Source organism: Stegodyphus dumicola, chromosome X1 (assembly GCF_044657685.1).
Source record: "Stegodyphus dumicola isolate Sdum_Otavi_A_Nest chromosome X1, ASM4465768v1".
NCBI classification, from domain to species: Eukaryota; Metazoa; Arthropoda; class Arachnida; order Araneae; family Eresidae; genus Stegodyphus; species Stegodyphus dumicola.
The window spans coordinates 175,195,520-175,223,408 of NC_140780.1; the positions used below are offsets into that span (position 1 = coordinate 175,195,520).

At 33.5% G+C, this 27,889-nt stretch overlaps 1 protein-coding gene across 1 annotated transcript in view; it reads left to right on the forward strand.

Annotated features, from left to right (window-relative positions):
• The window catches only part of LOC146993359 (CUGBP Elav-like family member 2), a 1,246,960-nt gene extending 1,229,503 nt beyond the window's left edge, over positions 1 to 17,457 (forward strand). Inside the window, exon 4 of the mRNA XM_085807866.1 lies at positions 16,735 to 17,457. Coding sequence (XP_085663992.1) covers positions 16,735 to 16,746 — 12 coding nt within the window. The 3' untranslated portion in view covers positions 16,747 to 17,457. The remainder of the gene's footprint in view (positions 1 to 16,734) is intronic.
• Positions 17,458 to 27,889: the final 10,432 nt, after the last annotated feature.

A 27,889-nucleotide genomic window follows, 5' to 3' on the forward strand; every position in this document is an offset into this window, starting at 1 on the left:
AATGTGCGCTCAAAAGTCTGTTATATTGTAATATTTTCAATACATGTTGCATTTTAATCTGCACACACACACATACAGAGAGAGAAAATAGCTGATGTTGCACTGGCTATAAATAAAACTGACAGTTTTCATTCTTATACTTTATTTGGCTCACCAGCGGCCGAGCGGTAAAGTCGCTGAACACTGGTAGTTCGGTCCGAGGTTCGAATCCCGCGAACGGGCTGGCTTCATGGGCGTTTTCGCGATTTTCCCCATGTGTAACGTGTATACGAGCCAGTTTCCCTTAGAAAGTCCTCCACGAAGGCATCCCTCTCCTTAGGCGAGATAGCCCTCGAGGCTTTGCCATATTCACACACACACACACACATTCTTATATTTTAATTCAGAAAAACCCTCCCCCAGTAAGGTAACATATGGGCGTTTAGATAGTTAGAAAAAGGGTAGACAGTTTTTATTCTTAATAAAATTTAACTAAGGCAAATTAAATTCAGGTTAAAACTAATGCATTTTAAATACATTCAAGAGTGGCTGTTCTCACAATTTCAAAAATGGCTCACAAAAAAGTAAAGTAAAACAGGATTTTATCTTTCCCTTTGGTTCGCCAGTGGCAGAGCGGTAAACCCACTGATCTCTGGTAATTAAACGACGACTCAAATCCTGCCAGACAGCTTGAGAGTTAGAGGCTTTCACGATTTCGCTGCACGTAGACGTTTCACTATATTACGTGTGTAACGTAAATGATAGTGTCTACGTGTGTAACGTATAATTTCTGAGGGAACCTGTCTCCTATAAAAAAACCTGAAGAAATGCCGGATTAACCGACAGCAAAACAAATGTTTAGGGCACTTACTTCGGACGTCTTCGGTACAGAAAAAGATAAATATTAAAGACATATTTTATATGCATTTAATAAATACCAAATACTATTAAAATTTAATCGAAATTTAAAAAAAATACCGTACCTTTAATATCTAGACTAATTATATTGTTATTCTTAAATGCTGTTGTTGTTTTATGCTCACTTGTTTGACGTAATCAGACCAAGCCCACGAAATTCCTTGTAGCAAGGAGCGCTAGATTACGCCTGCTGTCGGCAGCAGCTTTGATTACCATTCAGGTGACAGTGCGATTTTGCTCAGTTCCGCCCCTAATTTTGATGAAGAACACCCCGGGGGGACGGGTATGAGGGTCTCCCACCCCGCTCTCCTTCCACCAAACCACACCAGAGGACTTTCGGCTCGCCGCATATTTGACGTGCCGCTATTCTGCGTCAAACACCGAACCAAATCGTCAACTTTTCTCTCTTCATTCATTGATTTAACTATTTTCTCTTTTACCGATAAAGATCTTTAGTAATGACTGCTGGATACACGATATACTCTTACAATTATTTTGCGAGAATATTATTGATGAATTTATATTCATACATATATATATATATATATATATATATATATATTTCTTTATACCAGACACGCTTTTAATATAAAATTACTATTTTATTACGGTTTTTTATAAAAATATTTAAGTATTATTATTTAAGATTTGATATAAACAACTGATATAAATTTAAATTTTTCCTAGGGCCCGTCAGTAGCCTCACTTAGCACTGCCACGAAGGCATCCTTCCCGTTAGACAGATAATCTTCGAGTTCTTTACCCTAATGCAGGCAATTCAAGCTTAAAATTTTAATTCACTCAAATCTCTGAAAATGAATCTGAATATTCGGATAATCAGAGTCAGAATCGGATAATCAGAATCGGAGAGTTTTGTCAGAAAAGGTTATGTTCTGCAAAACACGTTATAAAATGCCACACATTCAAAAGCCATTAAAATCATTACTTAGCAACATTATCTAAATATTTGATGTTATTGAGTCGTTAGATTATTCTGGAAGAAATGTTTGATATTAAGAGCAAGGGGAGAAAAGGCAGTGTATGAATAAAAAATGTGTAATAATATAGCCAGAGAATGTATCTAATTTATGAGGCAGAAATGCATTTAAATTCTAAAGAATAGTTCGAAATGCATGATTGTGAAAATTTCTTCAATTATGCTTCATTGTAAACATATATCAGACGCTGCTTAGGAAATTATTCCGTTTTATAAAGTTTACATTCTCACTATAAATGTTCCAAGAAAGCTGATCTTGCGATACATTATGAGAATTAAAATATAAATTTCTCTTGTGAATTTTTTAACATTATGTTTCCTCTTTATGATTCATTGAAAAAAGTTTCATTTAAATTATGCAACACACTCGAGATTACCTCTAATTTATTTAAAATAATGCCTGAAAGTTCACTTCTCGACAGATCGGTTGTGAACATATTAACCTGCTCCTGGGGGATTTCAGACTGAAAAGATGGGAAACTGTTCAGAAAAAACTAATCTGCTTTTCCAGGATATGAAGATGATGATGATATTTTTTTTTTTTTTTTTCTCTTTGCTTTTAGGAAAGCGTAATATGGTTTCATGAAATTTAATTACGCAAGAATGGCTTTTCTTTTATATACACAGCTGATAAAACTGAAAAATAATTACTGTTTATGTAGATGTGGGGTGAAAAAATAGGTTATTAAATGTTACAGGTACAGGAACTGAAACAAAGCGTGATATGCTTGCAGGTTTGGTGAGAAAAATTTAGCGTTGTTTTAAAGCGCTTTTTAGTAAAATTTATCTTAATTATTCGGAAGATAACAATTTTTTAAAACTATTTCTTAAATCAGGATTAGCTGTGGGCTTTGCATGTGTATTGCAGGCGCTAATATTGCTTCTTATGCCTTCATTACCATTGCAATGTTTTTTTATAGAAATATAAATGATTAATATAAAGGCTAATACCGCATATCTAAATTGAACTCGTTAGGAGTTAATATATTCTTTCTCATGCGTTTCTGTAGTGAATCGGTCAGTCTATCGAGCCTCTTATTAGAAGATATCAGATTTGACTGTGGCAAAGGAACATAATGTTTTAACTAGTGACTTCTAAATGTAAACGATTTAAATTTAAATTTAAATTTAAACGATTTTATTTCAGTCTAATATTTTCTCACTGTTGAATATCGATGCTGTTTTACTTAGATCATCTGTGGTGCAACGAAGCTGTGAAGCTGTCTCAATATCCTAGAAATATTAAACCACTGAGCATTCTTAGAGATTGCAATTATGCCGAACAAAATATTACGCTGTACGACTGCCGTCCATCAGTAGCATTGCTATTAATATTATTAAATAAGAATATATTACCCGTGAAGTTATTATTATAATGTTAGCAAGTGGAAGCACCTATCCATGAAGAGGAAGAAAGGTTTCTATGGGGAATTCCATCTAATTTAAAATCACTGAAGAAGAAAAGAAACTTTTGCCGGCATTGCATTTGGTCTAAGCTCATCCTCCTCAAATACTGAGAACTGAAAGCTGGGGGCACATCCGGTTAATTTACTGTCGAATCAGTTAATCCTAGTATCTTTTCCTATTATTCAAATAAACAAACAAGCACACTGCCGATTTAATAAACAAAGGTAATATCGTACATGTCTTATGGCTAATTAAAAATTCTCCAAATCTGGGAATGGACTTCTGATAATTCAGTTGGCAAAACACATGTTAGCGTCATGGAAATTCTATGTTCGATCCTCCCTAGACATCCAGGTCTATACACAGCACCAGAAACGTCGTACAAAATGTTAGGAAAATGTGCATCAGAAACCGATCGCTCAGTAACAAAAATTTTGTTAACTTTTCCCTAGGTCGCGAAAACGACTCAGTGGGCCGCGTACCCACCGTTGGCCATAATAGCTATGACTCCTATCGAGTTCAGTAAGAGGAAAATAAATTATACGAAAGTATGATGCTTCTTAGTTAATGTTCATTCAATTTTTTTCAATTCCGCGGGTGATTTAAATGGCTTCTGAAAACGATGGGTCACATCAACAGATGACAATGCAAGCACAAATTTCCATTTCCATTTAAATTGTCATTAACAACCCCGGAGAACATTAGCTCTGCACACTAAGTTTCTCAAGAAAAACAGAAATAAATACAGAAACGCATAGTTTAGCTAACAATTCGAGAATAAGATTAGAAATGCTTCTAAGCGTTAAGTCTGTTCAGGCACGTTTTTTAATAATAAGTCTTAACCGAACATAACATTCCACTTTAGGTAATTTAAAAGCTTTCAACAGGGGTAGCAATATTGTTCTATTTCGAAAGAGTCAAACACATAAAAGTTGTTAAAAAGAATGAAACTTCGGTGACAGGAAAATCAGGATAAATAATGAATTTAAGGCTTTGCAGCTCTTGTTTCAAAGGTTGCAAAATTCAATATATCAGCAGAATGTGATTTAGTTTCGCGGTTTAGATTAATGCTCTGCAGTGTTTTGTATAGAAGATGCAAGAGCCCAAATATAGAGTTTTGAATGGGGAAAATAGAATTTAATCTAAGCAGTTAATATGTCTAACTTCAAGATGGCATTCTAGAAATTGGAAATTTTCTGTTATTAATGTTGAAAAAGAGCTTGAGATTGGAGCAAACACTATTAATTAAGCTTAATTCATCAAAATTTAATTAATTTAATTCCTACAATTTTCACTATCATATTGAGATTAGCAATAGGATAATTTATCAGTTTTTGTTATTTCCTAACATTTTTATTTTCTTAATAATTAGCTTACATCAATATGAAAATAAATAAACTTTTTATCTTGAATTTTTGTTCTTGCCTATGTATGATACTACAGGAGAGCGTATCAAGGAAATGTTTTACATAAAGTTGTGTTCAAAGAACGTATTTTCATGATTAAATTTCCTGTAGTTCTTTCATGGAGGACTTTGGAAGAGAAAGCACGAAAACGAAATTCACGCAGTTTGCCACTGGTAACCTAGAACTAAAAACCGCCATTCGGCGGCTTATAGGCTACCGTCTAAGGCAAATTTATTAGCGAAAGTATTTGAGGTGCACATATTCTGCTAGACTTAAATTAATGAATTATAAGCTATAATGTATAAATGCTTGAAAACGATTACATTATTAAACATATACAGGAATTTAACAAATTATGATTCATTGCAAATATTTGTGGTTTTAAAAATTTTGAATGCAAGACTTTAGTCTGATTTTTACTGCTGACAGCAAATTAGATAAAATCCCTAAAGCGTGACATCAAATACAAAACTTGTTATCATAATTATATAATTATACAATTATACAGGGCATACACAAAAGAATAATGCGGTTTCAACAGTTAATATAAAATTTACTTCTCTTCTTACACGGAGACAAAACAGATCATCAGGAGATCAACTGTCCAATTTCCGAATGCCTTTAAGTCACGCGTACTATAGCTAGGCGTAACAAAGTTCCTAGATAGACATTAACAATCGCGTCACGTAAAAGTTGCTTTTAATGAATTCACAAATGAAGAAATCGCATGGTGAGCGAGGTGAACAAGGATCATTTTGTTGTCTTTATTTGCAACACGTTCGATTCAATGCAGTCGAACACAATTGGGAACCACACATACATTCCTGTGAAAATGAGAATATTGCTTTAGAATGCAATCGTTGGTACTGGTATTCAGTTGGAATAACAGAAAATTTTCCAACATATCCAGAAATCTTGTTGCTAGTCACAGTTTTATAAGGGACATGCATTTTCTCAATCTGCTGCACAGAAAATTTGCAGTCACTCTTGAAGAGCGATGCTAATGCTATTTTTTTAAACCATGCACGAAACGCACTGCGTTTTCTGATTTTGGTCGTAATTCTTCAAACAATCAAATGGGAGACGTGAAGTTCATGCTACAGGAACACGATGTAGTACTTAAAGGGTAAAGAAATTTTAGTAGCAAAAAAATGAATAGGACGCCTACAGTACGGGACGAAAAACACTGGCCAAGAGGAAGAACAGCAAACCAAAGTGCTGTAAGTAAGGTATACGACCTCCCTCCCGTAACTGCAGTGGTTGTGCTGCACCATCTGTTGATACTCAGCCCCAAGAGTTCTTGTATTAAGAATTCCCAGTTTTCAAAGGCATCTGTTGCAGTTGCCTCGTGTACTCCTGAGTGCAAGATCGTACCCCCAGGAGTCTCACGTAAGTATTCCACACATGTCCAATGGCATCTAAATCAGGAGATGACCGTGGTCAATCCACTCTGGGGATACAATCTCTATCCTGGACTTCCTCAACAGCATGAGTCCTGTCTGGTCGTCTATAATCTTCTATAAAAATTGTCTCCTATAAAAACAAAGGTAATGGCACAACCAAAGAGACGCACGTGGGGAGGGGATCATTTCATCACGGTAGCGATCTCCGGTAAATGAACCTGTCGAATATGTGGAGATACGTCCGTCAGTTTATCATAATGCCTCCTCAAACAAGCACATTGGAATCACTCCAACTGTTTCTTTCCCTGATGTTAGTGGGATGATAGCGAGTCCTTACTTTTCTTCATATTAGCTGGCCCCGAGAATGGTCTGCCAGACTGAAACGACCCCTATCGGTAAAACGTACATGACTCCATTGATGAGGTATCCAGTCTTTGTATTTTCCACACCACTGAAAACCGTGCCACCGATAGGCTGCACTTTCGCCTAGAGAGCAATGTATCAGTTATCAGTCACGATTGATTTTCTTGACCATCCAACACCAAACATTTTACAGCTGTACCTGTCGAAGGCTTGCCCAGCTCGTAAATCAATACATTGTCAGTTCTACAGACTTCAAACTAAGTTTCTTATCAAGTTTACCCGTCATTCTACCACGTGTAAAGACGTCCTGATATTTTTTCTTAGTCGTACTGCACGTACAATATCATTTTCAATTGTAGAAGAATGGAAGTACGCCATACTTTCTTCGTTTTAATTTGTGTTATCTTGTTGTTGTGACTCATCTCACTTGTCTGACAGTAACATCAGAAGAAGCCCACGAATTTCATCGTGGCAAGAGGAGCAAGATTACGCCTGTCGTTGGCAAGAGCCTTGAGCACCATAGAGGTGACAGTATGTCTTCGCTCAGTTCCTTCCCTAATTTTGATGGAAAGCACCCCGAGGGAAAGGGCCAGTGGTTCTTCCACCCCTCTTCGCCTATCAAAAACCTCTCGAGGGGACTTCCGACTAGCAGCATATTTAGAGTGGCTCCATGCCGCACAGACACTATACAGTCGCAAACATCCATGCCTTCTCTGGTATTTTGTACCGCATACCCGGGCCCTTCGGTACCGCATACCGCAGTAGGTTACCCTAACCACTATACGGTCTGGGCGGCTATTTTCAATTTGCCTTGCTCTGCGCGCGCTGAGTTCTCGTCTTTTGCGTGCCCTGACATGCCTTCTGACATCATTGTGCTGATATTTGCAACAGCATTATCTTTCTACTCAGTTGGAATTTCTATATACTGATCGCAAAAAGCATCTTCAACAGTTTTATGGTTGTATGCTGAAAATGAATTTATTGCTTAAGTTTTGCACAATCTTGAACATAGCAACACCATCTACTTACATATTATATTGTGTTCGCCACAGTGCGTAAATAAAGCGACAGATATCCGTGCCAGCTATCAAAGCTCTTTATCATTTTAAGAATGACAAGTAACTACAACTTACGCGATTTTTAACACGGTGTCAAAACTGGTGTTTATGAAATGGGCGACAGAATTTTGGAGGTAAAAAGAAAGTTCGAATTTTGACAGACAACCATTTCAAAGCTACACCATGGGTAAGACAATTCTGGTAAAACTTTCATCTTTCGACACCAGTAAAGCCGTCAAAAGACGATGGGTGACTGTAAATGTTTCCTGTGATAGGCATGCAACTGGCAACATAGGAATTTTGTGCAGGATCATTTCTGTCAACAGAGACTGGCTGGTGTGTGTGTGTGTGTAACAGGAGTGTAAGAATTTCCTGAACTATAGCATTGGAGGATAAAATGAAAAAAAAATTATAACTTAGTAGTTTATAACTTATTTATTAATTCAATTGTTTCCTAGCTGAATAATACTAAAAACTAGTTCAAAACTTAGCGACAGTGACAATGTTCGTAATCTGAACTTCGAGATAAACTTCATGCATTCATTGCTTAATATTTGTCTGTCGTTATACGTACCGATATTAAGTTACTAGCAATTTCTTCTAAAAATGACGATGAGAAATTATCTTCAGTATTCAGATTTTCAGTACTGATCTCGGAAAATGTAAAGAAAATTAAAGAGAGCTATTAAATTTTTAAATTATTTATTTTTATTTCTTAAGCAACTTTTATATTAAAAATAATTACGCTACACGTTGTTTTAATTTTACCATATAATATATTCAAATTTTGGCTATTGGGAGAAGATGTGACCAGAGTAAAAGAAAATCTTGGGGAAAAAAGAAAGCGTGGATAATTTTAATGAAATTTTGTATTTTCATTCGTAAAATTAACATTATTTTAATAAGAGTTTTAGTGTATATTTCTCGGAAAAGAGATGGCCATTCGAAACGGCTGACTCTTTATTGAATTCAACTAAGCATAAAGAAGAAAAAATGAAATGAAGGATAGGAAAAGAATATTGTCAAGAACAAAACAAACATTCCCATTTCGTTTCTCCACTTTCATTCATCACATTTCCTCAGTTTTCATTAAATGAGAGAGTGATGATACCACAGTTGGCTATGCTACGTTCTGTTCTTGATTGAAGCTGATGCAGTGAAGCGTAAGAGTCTGCAGAAGTCTGATAAGATACCTGTTTCATTGCGTCGGGAATTTTTAAGCTTTGGAGCCGCTGACTTTGGTCTCTCTTTGTCATTTTTCTTCACTTCGTTTTGTCAGAGCTCATGAAGAAAGAGGCGGAGAGGAGCACATGATAGAAAACCTAGTTAGACACTTCACATTTAAGTGCATGCAGTGAATGAAAGACTATCTCATTAATTTTAAACTTTTTTATTTAATAAATGATAAATGCCAAGAGATCAAAAACAGGGCATTGTTATTATAATAGCCACTTCAATATTCTTTTAACGCTGTATTGAAGCATATGATGTAAACAGCCATTCTTCTAGTTTATGTTATTTTTAATTGAAATTGAATGTCATTAATAGCTTCAACTAATTTTTCTTAAATTCATCATTAGAAATTTATGCTTAATTTTTTGCCAAATAATTATATTTAACATACTTCGAACCGATAACACTTTAATAATTAATTATTTAGGAAACACAGCTATTTGCTTAATATTTTTATTTAAATTTTATATGGTTCTGTAAGAATATCACTCGCTCAATACCAGTTTATATATACATACATACATGCGTGCATATATAAAATAATTCTACGCTAATAATTGCTTAAACTATCATTCATTAATATTCGGAAGGACTGTACAGTAATTTCACTAAAACAGTTTCTCATTTCAATTTGCGAAAACATATTTCTGAGAAACCTTTTTACGTTAGAAAAGCCTTAACGTGAAACTATGAATTTTCAGGGAGTGAATGTATATAATTTTGAAAAATTTCTTTCAATGTGTTTTTCATATATTTTGGAAATTTTTCTTTTCAAAAAGATGTAATTAAAGAATAACTTACTATTTGAAATTAAGAAAAAAAAAAGATTTGTGTAAATTTTGATTAATAGTTTTGGAAGAGACTTTTTTTTTCCTCCTGAGAAAGAAACGCCTGTGTCTGATCACCATCAAAATTGATAACATTTTATTCAGAATCTACGCCAAACTATGGTTGCTTTCTTGCCTAATTTTAATTTTACAACTGTGTGTTTTCGTACAGTTTGGGTAACTTATAAATAGAATTCGACTCTGTTCGCATAGTGGTACGGGAAGAATGTGCCAGTCTTGTGACCGAGTTCTAATCTCGGAGAGGGCATTGTTTATCATTGTATAGATTTGTGGATATTTTTATATGTTTCTATTTGTAACTGAATATGCCGCATGGAGGCAGTAAAAATACTGTCGAGCAGAAAGTCCTGTGAAGAAATTTGACACTAGGAGAAGCGGGGTCGTAAACCTTTCAGGATGTTCTCCATTAAAAGTGGCTTGGAGCTTCCCATTTCTCGCAGATGTAATTCGGTCACTTCTTGTGATTGTACCCTGGACAACGTTCTCGGTGATAAGAGGGCTGAATGACCAATGGTTTTGGCTATTGTCAGCTGATGCATTAAATTGCAAGAGACCAGGTTTTCGAAACACTTAAATGGAGTGCTTTCCATAGGGGTACATGCGAAAAAAAATTAATTTCGTACATTTTAACTTAAGGGTTTAAAACTGCCTTGTTCTGAAAAGTGTTGCTTCTTTTATTGTCCAGATTGGATGTCAGTCCATATTACCATATTACTTTATATAACCCAAAATTTTATTGTACTATTTCCCTTAGTTTCAGAAAGACCTTTAATGGCCGATGGATGCTAGTACTTTCGTTTCCTGTCTTGATTTCAGTATGTACAAAAAGGTAGCTGTATGCATGTTTTCGAAGTTTTCTGCGCAAGTAATGCAGTGAAGTGTCCATTTGGGCAAAATTCCGATACGAGTTAGCCATGAAGTCATCGCTTCCAAGTGTCTTGAATCAATTAAATACAGAATTAATTGTAACAGTTTTAACGTAATGTACTGTTTGTTTTTCTTAAGAGCGATGAGCTCTTAGGAAAGTTTTCTTGAGATTTTTACATGTAGTTAGGCTTAAACGTAACGTCACCTTTCATGATCCCTTTCTGCAAAATATAAAAGAATATGGTATTATTTTTATATATTTAACCTTTCTTTAGTATAATGTTTATATTTTTATTCTGTATGACTCTTGAAAATGTAACAAAAATGTCTTAGAATATCCTTTTTCTTTTACAGGTAAGAAATGTGATGTTTTTCTTGGTTTAAGAAACACGGAAATTACGCAGCTTATCCCATTCAAGAGTAATGTATAATATTTGTACAGAAAATGTCAATGCAGCTATGGTAACAAGAATTTGTGCCATCTGCTTTTTGCGAACAGATATCGACTGATGTTAAGCACGTATTCCCCCCTCGCATTATTCTTTGTTGCTTGCTTCCTTTATAAATACGTTATGTTATTTGGTGAAGCGAACCTACCGAGAATAAGGACACCTTTGGGAAATTTTAAGTGGTGATCCTTTTCGGTAAAGAATGGAAATATATCTATGAGAACTTCGAAGATGCTTTAACGTAAAATTGTAAACAAAAGAAATTCCAACATGTAAAAAAATTCTGAACTATCAGGAATATAAGTTAAATTAAACTCGCTGACTCATTGATTTCTACTAGTTAAAGAAAACTATTAGAAATTCGTCCAGTATGACTTAGTTAATTTTAGTATTTAACATTAGTTACGTTTTAAATAAATTTTACTGCAGCAACGAAAAACGAAGACAAATTTTAGCTTGCTTTGAATTTCGATTCTCTAAATGTGAACCTGAGTATTGCTTTTATCATTAAATTAAACCAAATGGTAAAATATTTTACAGGCAAACTAAATTCCAGATGCTCTAAAATGGTATATTTATAGCTGTGCCAAAATGGTAGTAAATGTAATGGCAGGGATGTAGAATTTGACAATGAAACCTTTCTTTTAAAACTAATCTTAGTGCATTTAATTTCATAATCAAATTTACCATTCAGTTAAATTAATCTTTGCTTCTAAACTTTAAATCAATTACTGATTTAGCGTAATTATAAGGCTTTTTAAGTAAATGAAAGTTCTTTTTTTGAATTTGTTGAAATATATTTTGAGAGATATTTTAGTAATTTAATAGCAAGAGCTATATATATAGAACTTCGATATCTTAATTTTAAATTATATTTAATTCAAAAGGGTATAAATGATTAAACAAAATTGCATCAGTTCGCACAATTCTATCAACTGCAAGGGCTATTATAAGGTGAATAAATAACTTCGCAAGAATAAAGAGCATGAAGTGGTCAGAGACTTGCTATACTTAACCCCTCCAAATTTATGAACGAAGGAAGAAAATAAATGTGGATTATATTTATTAAACATACACTATTTAAGCATTGCTTCATCTGAACTTAATGATCGCTCAATACATAATACTAAGTTACTGCGTTACTAATATCATAATACTAAGTTAAATATACTACTTTGATACTGAGCTAAATTACTGTCATAATTTTACTTAGTATCAAAAATATTTCACATCCAAACAGTGTGAAAATTTTCCTTAGTAATATAATTAGTAATACTTAAAATTAAAGGGAAGACACCTTTTTTGATTGTTGATGTATTTTGATAGTGTTATCAGAATGGCTACCTTGACATTTGTAAGTCATAGTATCTTTTCATTATTTCAATTTTTTTTTCTTTATACTTTTTGAAACTGATTAAAAAATTTCGTTTCTTCAAGGCAGCTCTGAGGATTTTAAAGTTATAAGCTGGATAGTTCCTCTGGTTCAGAAGAAACCAAAAAACCTAAAACCCTAAAAATGTACCACTATATTCTTGAAATCATATGACCCATGGTCATACACAATTATGTTATATACAAGAGTGACTTCACTAACGCCGAGTTTAAAAAGTAAAGCTCAGCCAATTATATTGCTGTCAGCATATCGTTTGGGTGTCGTATGATTTTTAGTAAAAATCAGTACTCATTAATCGATTGAACATATTTATAGATCTTATCAACTAGATTTATCCCCCATTGTTCTATTTTTTACACAAAAATTGTGCCATGGGTAACATAATGTGAGTTTTAGCTAATTAAAAACAACTAAAAATATTTCTCCTTCCTGAAATATTTATTCTAATATTTCGGAAAAGATAAGTAAACTTATTTGTTTAAGAATCTTTAGATAAATATTTTATTTATTTATTTAAAATAGTGTTTGTTTTTTGTTGTCAATGAAGCAAAGCATTTCTTCCTTATTGTACCAGGTTGATTAAAATGATTCTTGCTAGTTGATTAAAATTTATGTGTTTATAATATATCTTAAGTAATAGTACTCATAATAATGATATAAATCTACTGCTCATTAAAATCATGATAAAAGCTTACCATCTCTCACTAAGAGCGTATGTAGCAGCGATTTTGTGTAAGTTAAATTCCAGCCATAATAAATGATAACAATGTGTGTGCTTTGCTAAAATCGCCATAGTGGATGATGCCTAATACACTGCTGGCCACCCAAATTGCAACACCAAGAAAGACAAGAGATATAACAACAAAATTTATTTAGTAGATAAAATGTTGACCAAGCATCAAATGATTAAATTTATAGACTTCTGTGAAGTGTGTTTCTTCCAGAATCAGTAGCCAGAGTAGCCGCCATTATTGGAGATCACCGCGGCCACACGCCTCGGCATTAATTCAAAGAGACTTTGAATGTGTTCTTGGGGTACAGCAGACCAAGCAGCTTCCACACGTTGCTAAAGTTAATCTGGTGGGGCAGCTTGGGATGTAATCTGGGTCAATCGTTCAGCAACCATGGACCACATGTCTTCTATCGGCGAAAGATCCAGAGAGCGAGCCGGCCAGGGAAGCAATTCAATCTGGCGATTGACGAAGAACCTTGGACAATGCGTGCCACGTGCGGTCGCGCATTATCCTGTTGAAATATAGCTGTGGGCAAGCCTTGAAGGTAAGGAAGGACAACTGGCTCCAAAACCTCGGAGATGTAGCGCTGGCTGTTTAAAGTACCGGCAATGCGTAGAGGTGTGCGAGAGTGATATCCAATACTGCTCCATGTCATAATACCCGTTGCAGGACCAGTGTGGCGGTGCATAACGCAGCTGTTCAGCATCCTTTGTCCACGGTCTCTCCAGACTCGAATCCGACCATCGTGGTGTTGCAGACAGAAGCGTGACTCGTCAGTAAAGACAATTTCATTCCATTCTGCCGTCTACATCCTTCTTTCATCGCACCATTGGCGGCGGAGATGTCTGTGGTTCTGCGTTAAGGGTAGACAAAGGAATGAACGTGTTGCGGATAGACCACTCTGCTGTAAACGGCGTCGAATGGTACGAGCAGACACTGGATGATGCGTTACAGACTGAATGTGCTGTGCTAAGGTTCGTGATGTGACTGAGCGATCCGTCACGGTCCGTCATTGATCCACACTCTCGGTAGGACACTATCCTTCCTCTGTCGAACTCGGATACTTGATCAAACGATGATCGCTGTTTACTACGAGGCATAATTGATCGTTTTTTTTTTAAACCACAAGAAAAACACAATTGCCGAACTTTAAATCGTCGAAAACTCCAAGCCTTAAATAGCGCTTTGAAGTGGCGACACAGGCGCGCGTGATGTGCGTCTGCGCTGAAATTCTAATCATTTGCAAATCTCACTTCCACTAATGCATTTTGTAAATTTCATGTTATTTGCATGCTTCCTTCAGGGTGTTGCATTTACGGTGGCCAGCAGTGTATTAATTGTGAGGTTAAGGTATTTTTCATAATTGGAGGATTTTCACACTGGAACAGTTGTTAAGTCAATGATAATAACTTGTTTTGAAGAATGTAAGTAGACTAACAATCTACTCGAAGCAGGAATCATGCCTCGTATGTCAAAAGAATTCATCACATGCCAGCAGCAGCAGTAACTTTTCAGATACTTCTTGACTAAGCGTATCTGAACAAAAGCGACGAGGAAGATCAAATGCTTTCATATTGAATTAAACGAATATCAGCTGAATCGCTTCCGTTTGAATGCTCATGTGCGTAAATAGCCTTAAAATGCTTATTTTTATATCTAGTTGGCGCAACTCACAAGAGTAGCTTCGCAGGATGAGTTTCGTTACTTGAAGGTTTGTTTTAGACCAGGAATTCCCAACTTTTTTCATGCAGCGACTACTTTTAAAATGTTTTTTTAATAAATCCCCTTACATTTTTCTCTATATTATACAGCATAATAATAATACAAATAATTCCAAATAAATAACTTAAAGTCTAAAACATGAACCACAATTTTGGTAAAAAAAAATGGTTTATTTGATTTATATATATTTTTACTTTTTGGTATTGGCATTATTTTTATGTTTACAAATAGAAACCAATTTTCAGAAACAAAATCACAGTGGGAGGGGGTGATGGTACGCTGAGCTGATGGTGCAACTATATGTGGTAATTGGTATTGTTTGCATTTGTCAAGGTTGAATTTTGTTTACTACATATGTAACTAAAATACCTTTAATATAAATCTAAGAGAAGTTCTATTAACAATACATGACAACATGAAAGCATAGAAACTATTGATGTAAGTTATTGTAATCATTATGTGAGGATCTTGTTAGCGGCAACAGTCTCTCTAGTCAAGAGTCTTTGTTCTTGTCTGAGTCCTTGCCTTGTCTAAAATAGTTTCCAGACTGAATTAGTCACGCCTTCTTAATTTTTCGGTTGTATTTTATGGCCTCTGATTCGTTATGACTGAAACGATATCAGATGAGCAACAGATCATTGGTCCCTCAGGCTCCCTGAAATTGAGAGGCTTTGGTGACAAGCATAGTGCAGATCGCTAAAATCTCTTGACACTGGCCGTGACTCTTGATCAGGATCACGAAGATATAAAACGTTTTCCGTAAGACTTCAAGCACGTTTCTTCTCTTGCGACAATATTTCAGGAGAGCTGTAACACCATTTTAGAATGAAATGGGCAATATGAGTAGAAGTACATTAGTTCTGCATTCCGATTCCATAACTCTATGATGGTACCCTACGGAAAAGGGAGAACAAAGTTTTAAAATTAGCAATTCATACGGAAAAAGACACTAATTCGTGATATCCTAGCACAAAAACTTAAAAGATTCCTTTAAAAAGCTCTATATGAAAGTATATCTCTTCTTAGACAGATAGCTGTAGTGTGCTTTGTCCTATTCAACCAAATATCTTGATGTTAAAGAAAAAAAAAATTAGTTTCATAAGTTAATAATTAGCCTATACTCTTTGCACACAATAAATCCCATACATATATGATTCATTTAATATAATGGTCGGGTTTAAAAATTCTATTTTAGGCTTATATTTGTTCAGTGTCCCACAAAAGTACATTATTCTCTTTACTACAAAACGGCACATTCATATATATAATCCAGGGCTACAAAAGCAGCCTTCCCTCAGTAGCATTTCATATTTTTACTAATGAACCTTTGAAAACACATGGTAAGTTGTTCATGATTAGTGGCTAATCTGAAAATGAAATGAACCGTCCTTATTTTTTTATGTTAACATTTGGGAAGATTTTATAAGACATCCCTTTCCTTTGGAAGCTCAACCAGGAAACCTGCAGAACCAACTGTTCCCTCGCAAGGAGAATAACCAGAGATAGCATTATTTAATGCTATAAAAGAGCAAAGCTGATAACTGTAGGCAATTAATTTAGAATAATGTAGATATTATGTTTGATGAATATCCAGTAAAAAGTTAAAAACGACACAAAATAATCAAGAAAAGAGAAGAAGCCTAAATTAGCAATTCTCAAATCTATTAATAAATTCCTGAGTCACTTTAAAAGTAAAAAGAAAGCGTTTTGCACTTTCATTCAAAAATCTGCTGACAATGGAAATGTTTATTAGAAAACAGGATGGATGCAACTATGATAAAAATGTGGTAAATCTGATCACGAAATATTTCCCCAACTTTTTACGAGGAATCTGATGCTCTCTTTCCGCTTCAAGTAGGACAGGGTAGCAATACTGCGGGTTTCTTCAGATTTAACATAATAATTGTGACTATAGTGTATAAAAGCGTGATTGTAACTGCAGCTTATGTCTTTTCAGGATTTAAAATGAAGAAATGAACTAGTGTATGCGACTGAATGTCACTTCAGTTACCTACCTATGAATGAAAGCTAAGATAAAATTTCACAGTTTGTTTACAGATTGTTTCTTTCTCCACGCCTTTACAGGAGTAGACGATGTATCCGGTTTAAAGGATATTGAGAAAATCAGTGCCTTGGAAGACATGGAAGTCTTTTAGAAAACCAGATATATTTTCAAAGAGTACTAAAACATACCGCTTAATGTTGCATTGGATAATAATGATTTTTCAGTCGCTCAGCTTTTAATTAGGCTATTGTACCATGCTTCAAGATCTACAGACATTGCCAATAAAGCAAGATGTTTCTTTTCAGTTTGAAAGAGTTATAAAGAATATATAACCGCAATGTGATATTTTCTTTCATCACATGAGGAGGATAATGTTGTGAATTTTTTGGAGAAGTTGACTGCAACAAGAGAGCAAAATATTACCGCAGTTTAAGAACCTGTTCCGCCTGCAAACCCAAAAATAAAAGTAAAGAATCGCAGAATTTTTGTCTCTGATATATAACTGTAGGCAGATACGTAAAATATGCCTATATGAGGAAGCCGCATTTACTTGTATCTTAAACTTTGCACTTGCGATGATCATTCAAAAGAATTATTTTTCTTCCTTATTATTATTTTATTATTCCTTATTATTCCTTACTATTATTTCTTATTATTTTTCTCTCTAATGATCAATTAAACAATTAAAAAAAAGCATAAGTTTATTTTTATTCATTCACCTTCAATCCACCTTACAAATAAGCACGCATTTTGGGATTATATATTCCTACCAATTTAAATCTCATACGCAATTTCCGTATGTATGCGTATAAAATTAAGATTAATTGAAACACAATGAAGTTCTTTATTTTGTATCTTATGATATTATTTTTAAATCAAATTATATGTTTTTTTCTGATAAATATTTTTGACAGCTTTCAGGTTCTAAATGCTATATTCAAAAGTAATTGTTTTGATAGTAGTTTCACGTTCTTACAAATTGCCACATTAACAGATTTAAAATCATCACTGCTACACAAATATGCATAGAACGTTTTCATACGTTCTCTCATCAGCCTCAAAATGAGTATGGGAAATCATAATCAGACGATAAATACGTCTGGTACTAGATAAACACTTATAGAGATCAAAGCATCATGGCAGCTATTTTTGACTTGATCAAAGGGTGACAAAGACTCTGACAGAGAGTTTCCCGGTGGAGTTTCAGATATTAGAGGCATGAGTATATAAGGAATGAGAAAGGTTTGAAACGATGAAGAAGAAATAAAATAGTTTGCATTGTGAAAGAAATAAAACATTATGTGACTTTCTATAGCATATAGACTAAGCAATTATTTCAGAAGTTTAATTTTAGTGAGTTACAATTAAAACTTTAATTGAGTAACGGTTATTAATTTATTTTTAAGTCATCCTCATATGTACTGAATATTTATATATTTGGCCAAGCCATGGAAATATTTTCTTACTTCTCATTTATTCAACAAATGTAAGAAGTTATGCCGCTTTACAGATTATGTGGTGGCTTTGTTCAGATACGTATATAATTTGCTAAACTGAATTTCACTTTAACAAACTCACATATAAAAATAATATTATCATTTTCATTAATGGGAACCCATATGAGATAATGACAAGACGAAATAAATATTAGAAAAACAGAATTTAAGTAAACGAATGTTTTAACTGAAATGAAGTCATATAAATTAAAGCTCCATAAGCTTTTGCGATGGCTTTTCATGAGGACATTCCACTGTTAATACTGATTTTGTTTGGAATAGGGATTTCAGAAAGGAGAATAATGGGTTGCTAATGATATACATTTCATATAAAGTTTCCAAAGTCTGAGACCTAACTTTCAGAAAGTAGAATGAAAATAAAAAATTATTAATAATAATTAAAGGAACTACCTTTTAGATGTAATAATTTTTGTATTAGCTGTGATAATTTTAATTGTTGTAAATCAAAAATTCATTTAAAGGATATAATTAACGACAAAATGTTCAGATTGAAAGTGTATACTTTTGAGAAACTACATGTAACTTCACTAATATCTAGTCTTGGGTAGAAAGAAAAATTACATTTATCACATTAGTTAAAATTAATACCAGATGATAAAATATATCTAAATACTGTTATAAGAAATCAATAATCTATAATTATCCCTAATGTCTTCTAAACGATCAAACTTTTCTAAAAGGAAATTCTTCCAACTGATTTCAGGCATTTAATCATTTCTAAAAGAGAGTAATTTCTGTGCTGCTCACCAAGTTCTGAGTTTTTACAGAATGTGCAATGTTTGCAAAGCTGATCGAATTGTAGTTAAATATATGCGTAATCACGTCATAAATCTGTATTCTCTTTATATGTATAATAGATAGGTAATTCTATGTTATATGCATAACTTCTTTTTGTTTTCTTCTAAGCAATTCGATGCCATTCCTCAGTCCTATCGATTGCTTAACTAGAAAGTTAAATAATTTTTACCTTTACATTTTCGTTTAAATTTTATGTAAATGTATTATGGTAATATTTACTTATGTATTAATGTTTACGAAATAAAATAAGTCCACCAGAATAAAAAGCAGTACATTTTTCGATGTATCAGATTCAGCAACATTTCATGCAGTTCTCAAAAGGGGGAAAAAGTTAACCTCTACATCCGCTCAAATTCCACAGAACGTCTAGTCTATTGCTGGAGATTTAGTTACCCGTAGAACAATCCAAGCGATCTCGCCATCATTCATCATTCTCAAGATTTTGATTGATCTCTTTCTTGATTTAGTTGCCAGCCATCGCTGCAACACAACAAGAGCTTGAATTTTTAAAAAATATTTTTATTAAGATCTTTGAAGAACAATATTTTTCGTGAGAAATTTGCCTGCAGACCTTGGGCAGACTTCCAAGTTTGGAACGCAGTATGCTTTACCAAATCAGTTTGAGGCAAACTGTATAATTGGAAATGGCAAATTTTGGAGTAAAATATATTGCATGACTATTATTCCCGTGTGCATCTGAGTCAAAACAATTCGTACAATATAAGCTTTTAATCATTCAAGTACGTAAGAAAAATCATGAAAAAGATAAATTTGAATTACATTACATTCGAAATAAATTCTGTCCCGAATAAACGTCTAAAATATCATGTCTACTAGCATACTACATTGTTATGCAATACATATTTCCAGTTTTTCTAATAAAACTGGAAATATGTATTGCATAACAATGTATAATAAGAATAAAAGAATTGTGGTATTTATGTTTTTTACAGAAATAGCAAAATGAAGTTTTGTATGCTAATGGAAATAAATTACATCCTGAAACAAGCTGTCAATACATTTCATTTCCTTCATAATTGAACAAATATGATCGTTTACAGAGAAATTAGAGAAAAACAAAACATTGTTTTCTCCATAAGCAATCGTATATTAAGAAAAACACCTATAAGCAATCATATATTAACTAAGGATACAATTTAATCTATTAAAACCATAGTTAGTTGAGAAAATGCAGCATTTTGTACCACATATACGAATGATGTCTTCCTTACTTCATATACATTCAAATAACTAACTTTCAGAATTAACAGTGTCTTAGCTAACATATATAATACAGATGAAATAACCATGAATGAAAACGCAAGACGTTATTCATTTTAATCAAATGTCTGTTAAATATTTCAGAATGCTTAAAAGATATACTTTGTTTATTAATAATCAAAGCTCCTTTCCTCAATATAGGTAATATCAAGTTCACCTTTTAGTTAAAAGATGTTAAAAAAGTTTGCAAGCAAAACGTACTGAAATTGTACTCTATTATTATTTTCTTCGTAGAATTAAAGTTTTTCTTATTTCATAAATTACCGGCTAGAGTTTCAGATCAAAAAAGTGCACCTAAGGCAAAATTACATCAGTACAGTAATAAAAGGCAAAAATCGTTTCCAGTCATTTCTAAAATAGTTATCTTTCCTAAATGTTTGCTCATGGTGAAAATTACGGTTAATTTATTTTAGGAACTTTGAAATTTGTGTGAAGCATAGTAACTTCATTCAAGTGTCTAGATACAGAAAATAATTTTCAGATTATATATGTGTAGTATTATGACTGCCGAGTCAAAGGTGTTTTCTCACATTTGGCTACATTAAATGGGATAAAAAAGTGAGAAGGGGGAAAATTAAAGCATAGTAATTCAAATATTAATGCGCAAATAAAAATAATTAAGACTTGTGACTGAGATTTGCCTCAAGTGTTACAATCTGTTATTAAGATTATACATATTATATACACAACTGAAGCCATTTATAACAATGGCATGTAAACTATAAAACCTGCGTAAGAAATTCCTAGGTGAGATTTTATAATTTATGAGATTACTTCCAAACAAAATCTACCATAAACTTTAGATTTCTTTACTTAAAAATTTTTTTTTTTTATATGAACCTGAAAAATATTTTAACCTAGTAGAACGAGCATTTGCTCCACGAGAAAAATCACGCGTTTAAGGTACGGGATCTATGTATTAAAATTATATATGTATATATATATATATATAAGTGTATTTTAACAAAGTATTCAAATACTTTTTTATTATATTTATTTATTCTCTTAAACTGAAAACCATGTTGTCAATAACATTTTCTCTATATTGTTGGAATGTGTGAATATATTTCCCTAAGCAATCATTAATCTGGTTTTCCCTATTTATAGTTGTTCTTCTACTCTAATATTTGACACCTGAAGAAAAAAACGAAAAAAACAGAGGTGTTTGTGCTAAATCGCGTTGTGAAAAATTATAATATCTTGCATCACTTGCCCGTATATCTCTTACGTTAGGATGGGATAATATGAGAAATCTTATATAAAAGTAGTAAATAATTCTATTTTCTAAACCAGATCATTATTGGACATTCTACGTAACTTGCTCATTGGACTGTGAACGACATGAAATACAAATATGTTGTATACGCAAGAATTCAGATTTTTAGGTCTAATTTATTTACCTTCCAAACCGTGAATCCATATTTTCTATCAAAAGCGATTCTAAGAAAAAAAATGAAGAGAACTTCATTTTCTTAATCTCCGATTTCTTCTGAATCTACGAAGGTTATTTTTTAAATGAGATTCGTTTAGCAATAAAAATGGAACAAGTAAATATTTTTCAAAAATCATTTATTATTTGAAGTTGGATACAATTTTATATTTTTCTACCTAATTTTTTTGTTGGTTTAAACATTCATTATAACGAAAAACGAATTTTGGGGTACTCTTCTCATAGTGCGCTGTCGCTAATCATGATAAGCTGTTATTCACAATCTTTTAACATTTGCTCAAATCACCTGTTTGCGTTGCGTGAATTCTACCTGCACGAAATCCTCAGTGCTTGTAGATAGCCGGCCGATCAGAGTATGATTTGTCACTTGTGCTTTCCGTCATTCCTTGAGCAATTCCTCCCTTTTCGCAAATTACTGTCATTCTTAGCATTGTCAGCGTACAATTAACATGATGTATATCCTCAGTTTTCATGTCTATTGCTGTTAAGAACTCGATAAGTGTCGTATGTCACAGTCGGTGGGACCAAAGGACGGAAAACTCAGTTTTCTATACACTTTACCCTCACACCACGAAGCGTACTAAGAAACGCCGTGAATGCAAATTGCATTAGCTTCTGTGAAAAAAATGCCGAGAACCTACGAGACGCTCACTTCCATGCACACGAGAAATTTCAAACAGTATTTACGTGCGAACCTTACTAGAAAATTAACCTACGAACATAAAGTTCATGTAATTAGTAAATTTCTCTTTCTTCGTAAATGATAAATATTTATAGCTGTATTTCCTAAACTAAAGGGCTGATAAATCCCCTCCCCCATTTTTTGGCATGAAATAGGCATATTAGCGAAGAATTAGAAAATATTCTTCACAAAAATGGAATAATCTGTTACTTACAGAAATGGAATAACGTAGTTCAGAATTCCATTTGGCGTAAAACTAAATAGTGGTTAAAAAAACCTGAAAGTCTAATTCGCAAACACTGCCTACCCCAAGCCACGTGGAGTCTCTGGGGACCTCAAAGGTTTAAATTCTCTTATTAAAAAACAAACACTTATAGCAGTAGTTCCAATGAAAGGCTAATCGTAATAGGTTGATGTGAAACTACCTTCTGGAAAGATGACTTTTGAGTTGACTGTCTAGCTCAGAATTTGACAGACGCAAGTTTCAGAAACAAAATCAGATTCTATAACTAATGTGGCTGTATTAACCGTTCGAGTCCAAACAGCGCGATCGCGCTGTTGAGATTTTATGTCGAGAAAATCCAATACATTTCGAACATTGTGGACAACTGACGGTGCACTTGATGTTGATAATGTGGGCACTTGATTGAAATCAAGTGCACATCGATGTAAAATAAACAAAGCGCTTTGTTTGGTATTTCTCGAAATAAAATAAAACAAGCGCTATCGCGCTGCTTGGGTCTTTACGTACTGGTTTAGCGAAAGCGAGGTTGCACTGTTTGGGATTCTTCGACAGTCTTTTTTTCAACACACCCTGGGACTTAAAACGGTTAATGTATTGACGTACTGATGCATGGATGCAATATTTTTATTAATTTTTTTAATATTTGGCTTAAAATTACTTAATTTAATTTTTAAAAAACTTCATTCAAAAATATTCCACTTGTTTCTTATTTTCCATTCAGTTTACATTCTTTGTATATTTTTTAATCGTATTTTATTTCATTATCGCGTTTTACTATTTTATATTGCGTTTACTGTATAAACACTTCATAAAGTTTTACAGCGTTATTCATTTAAATATATATTAAATAATTTTAGAGTGTTATATAAAATATATATATATATATATATATAAAGTCGCTGAACACTGGCAGTTCGGTCCGAGGTTCAAATCCCGCGAACGGGCTGGCTGCATGGGCGTTTTCGTGGTTTTCCCCATGTGTAACGTGTATACGAGCCAGTTTCCCTTAGAAAGTCCTCCACGAAGGCATCCCTCCCCTTAGGCAGATAGCCCTCGAAGCTTTGCCATAATCACGCACACTATATATAAAATATGTTGTATATATTAATATATATTCCTTTTTGATTTCAATATAATTTACGGTACTTTTACAAAGTTTTAATTCTTTAAGCTCGCAGGTCCAACCCATAAGATCTTGTATATTTTGACTAATAGCATATCGCTATTTATTTTTTCAGTACATCGGAATTGCCTTTCTATTATTTATTTTTTATCTTTTTTACACCTTAATGTGTCAAAATAAGCGGACGCGTCGGGAAATTGGAACAGAGAATTGAGACTAAAGTTTTTGACATAGTTTTTTTAATTCATTAAAAAATTTGTCGCGCAAAGTTTCAATTGTCTGTTTCGGCGAAACGCGTGATGGAGTTAGCTTGGTTGGAAATTCATTTTAAAAATTTCCTTTGACGAGCCAAAATGAACTTCGAATTGGGCTAATTAACCATTTACCGCTTCTTAATTTTTATTTTTACCTCGATCAATTGATTAGAATTTTACTGTGTTTTAAATCTACTTAATTCGTTTAGCATATAGCTTACTATTTTTATTTTACCTCTATCAATTGATTTGTTTTTTACTGTGTTTAAAATTACTTTATTCGTTTAGCATATAGCTTACTTTTTATTAATTTTACTTGTAAATATTCAAATGTTGTATTTTTCTCCTTTTTCAAACATTTGATAGCACTAAATATGCTTATGTTGAATCTTTCACGGAGCCACAGTGTTTGGTAACTTTTTTAGCGTGCGTACTAAAATTTGTCTTCTAATTTCCTTAATTTTGCAGCACAATGAGCAAAATTTTTGACCACATAGGTCTTTCTTCGTTTGTTCTTACAACTTAACTTTAAATTATATATATATATATATATATATATTATATTGTATTATAATATTATATTATTATAATTTATATATTTTTATATTATTTCTTACAAATAATTAAACAACTAATTTTTATTAACGGTTTTTTGTAATCAGTAGGATTTTAATTGTTGGTACATATTTCGGTATCGACCCTCAGTTGACCTTTTGATCATTATTGACTCCCTTTAAAATTTAACCGATCTCTTTGGGAGTCCCTGTTTTAAATATTCGTATATGTAATGACTGTACAAAGTTTTAAAGCCGATTTTATAGTATCAGCCGGAATAGGGAATTGCTAAATAATAAGTAATGGCAGCAAGCACGTTTCAAACTTTTTTTCTATGTATTGCCTCTTTATGAAAGGAATTTAGATGAAACTTTGATTTGAATGTTGAAAATCGAAAAGCAATAAGGATATCACTAAAATGGTAATCCATAATCACGAACAACTTAAACAAACAGCTGTTAGGAACGAGCAATGGTTATTCACTTAGACAAACTGACAACTGTCTACTTGGTTAAAATAATATTTTCTCCAGAGAGCTATATTTTGCTTTTAGAAGCCCCAATAAAATTAGTGTTGGTTATATTTTTGATTGGGTGAGAAAATTTCATACTCAATTTGAAGGGAAAGAGAATCCACGTTTATCTAAGAACACATCATTGCACCATGACTCACAAAAGGTGTGGTATGGTGTATTGAGAATACGGCAAAGCACACTAGGGCTATCTGCCTAAGGGGAGAGATGCCTTCGTGGAGGACTTTCTAAGGGAAACTAGCTCGTATACACGTTACACAAGGAGAAAACCACGAAAACGCCCATGCAGCCAGCCCGTTCGCGGGATTCGAACCTTGGACTGAACTACCAGTGTTTAGCGGTTTTACCGCTCGGCCGCTGGTGGGCTGACTCACAAAAGGATTTACCTTATGCTGAACAATTAGTTAATGATCATAATTATAATCCCTCTTTACATTAGTATTCGAGAATTTCTTTTTTAGGCTCTCAGTTCACTTCTCGGCTAACATATGGCTCCAGTTGCTTTATTTTCTGCCATTGCGTAGAATCTTTTGGAAGTTTTCTCTGTTGTTTTCATGTACGAGCATACTTCGTCTCCTCCATTTTCATTCCCATAACTGAAGACGTGAATTCTACTATAGACTTCCAAATTTACTGAAGCTACAGGTCCGCAAATTTACTCGAGTTACATTGATTCCTGTTGCTAATAATTAATTTTTTAATTTATTTTCCAACGTGTTCTTTGCGTTGAAGTCAAGATGTCTTATGAGATTTGGCAAATGATTAATCCAAGACGGCCGCACAGAGTTATTTGCGCGGCTTCAAAATCTCCACAGTCACTAGAGTAGACATTTTCCCTCTATCGCTGTTAGATATCGCATAGCCACACCCTCTACTCTGGATCAGAAATCTAGGTGTTGCACAGCACAAAGTATGCACACGTAAGGTGAGACATTGTGTGAAGCTTCACGTATTATACACCAGCCGATCATTGCTTCGACTTCTCTTGACGATACAGCGCAGGAATCACCGTCTATAATGGTGCATTCATCGACGCATGTGAAAGCTTCGATGGCGTAATGTCTTTTCCGACGCATCCTGCTCTTGCATGCATCATCATTATGGTCTTATGTGTGTCTGAAGACGTTAGAAGAAACGTTCATGGTATGGGCTGTCTCAAAAATCCCGTGCACCTCTAGTCTGCAAATCCAGTTCTTTGACCCTTCATTATTATATTACATAGTAGGTTTTTTTATAACTTATGGTTGTCCCATACCTTCGGACTTCCGTCACCCCGATGCCCCACCTGTCAACATAAGGAAAATGCGATACCGCTAACAGCCTTCATTGTCCTATGTTTCCTCAATAGAGAGGATCGACGTGTTCTCCAGACCTCCCAATAAATAAAAGGCTTATGAGTGGTTGCAGAAAACGCCAGGCAGCTTAGCAGATAGACTGGTGCAAAACTGGAGCAGCATGGGCTGCAGTTCCTGTAACTGCCATCCTAAATCGAATCCATGTCCAGCATTTATTGACTTGTACTGAACCAGATTGGTGATCGATGTGCTGATTTTTACTCATTCTGTACTGCAAGTTTAACTTAAATTTTACTCATTTCAGCTTTCTTTTATAAAGTATTTGTAAAATAAATACGATTCTGTTAAATGCTTTCCTTTGTCGTGAAGCAGTTTCAATGAAATAAGTGTTATGTGGCTCATAATTCTCGTATAGTAATACTAAAGTTTTAACATCCTACGAAAGAATTTTTGAAAATATTTTTCAGGATTTATATTAAAATTTTTATAAATGCTTATCTTTGGTAGAGAGTGACACATTTTTCTATTTTTTGTGAAATATATGCACGTATAAATACTATTTTCTCAAGGCATATGTTTATGGCAGTAAAATTATGCTTATTCCTGAGCTTATTTTAACATTTATTTATGAAAGCAACTTGTCAGTTTCAGCCGTTTTTAAATCTGCTTTAAATGTAATCACAAACTGAAACGCGTTAGCTAAGGAAGTATTATACGAATATTTCAAACAATTTGATTTGAAATGTCCAGAAACTCTTAAAATTTAAATTATGTTATCCTTTGTATTTAAACAAATTTTATTTTACTTTCCAGGAATATTTCTATTCTCTTCCTCCTTATAAGTAGTCATTCTTACAAATGGATCCATAGGAAATCATTAATTGCTATGATTGTTGAAAGAGTTTGATAAATAATAATTGTGATGCAATTAATTTTCCTTTTGGATGAAACTCTAATTTCAAAATACGTATACTAGGAAGGAAATAAAAGTAAGAAGCAACAATTTTTCCTCCAACATAAACGATTAAAAATTAATCTAATTTTATCCAATAGAAGCCTCCTTATTTGTCCGAGTTTTATAAAATTATTAATAGCAAGATTTTGAATTTCTTTTAAAACATGCAATTGGGAATGCCATTTAAAACATAGAAACCAAGATTTGTGAATTCAGATATTCAACACATTTAGAATTAAATCAGCTATTATTTATACTTTGTTGCAATAAGTAACTAATATTCTTTTACTGGATTCTCTTAACAATCTCAGTAATAGTTTGGTTTATTTAATTATGCAAAGCACACGAAAGCTAACTGCCTAAGGGAAGGGATATCTCCGCAGAGGACTTTCTATTAGAAACTGGCTCGTATACACTACAT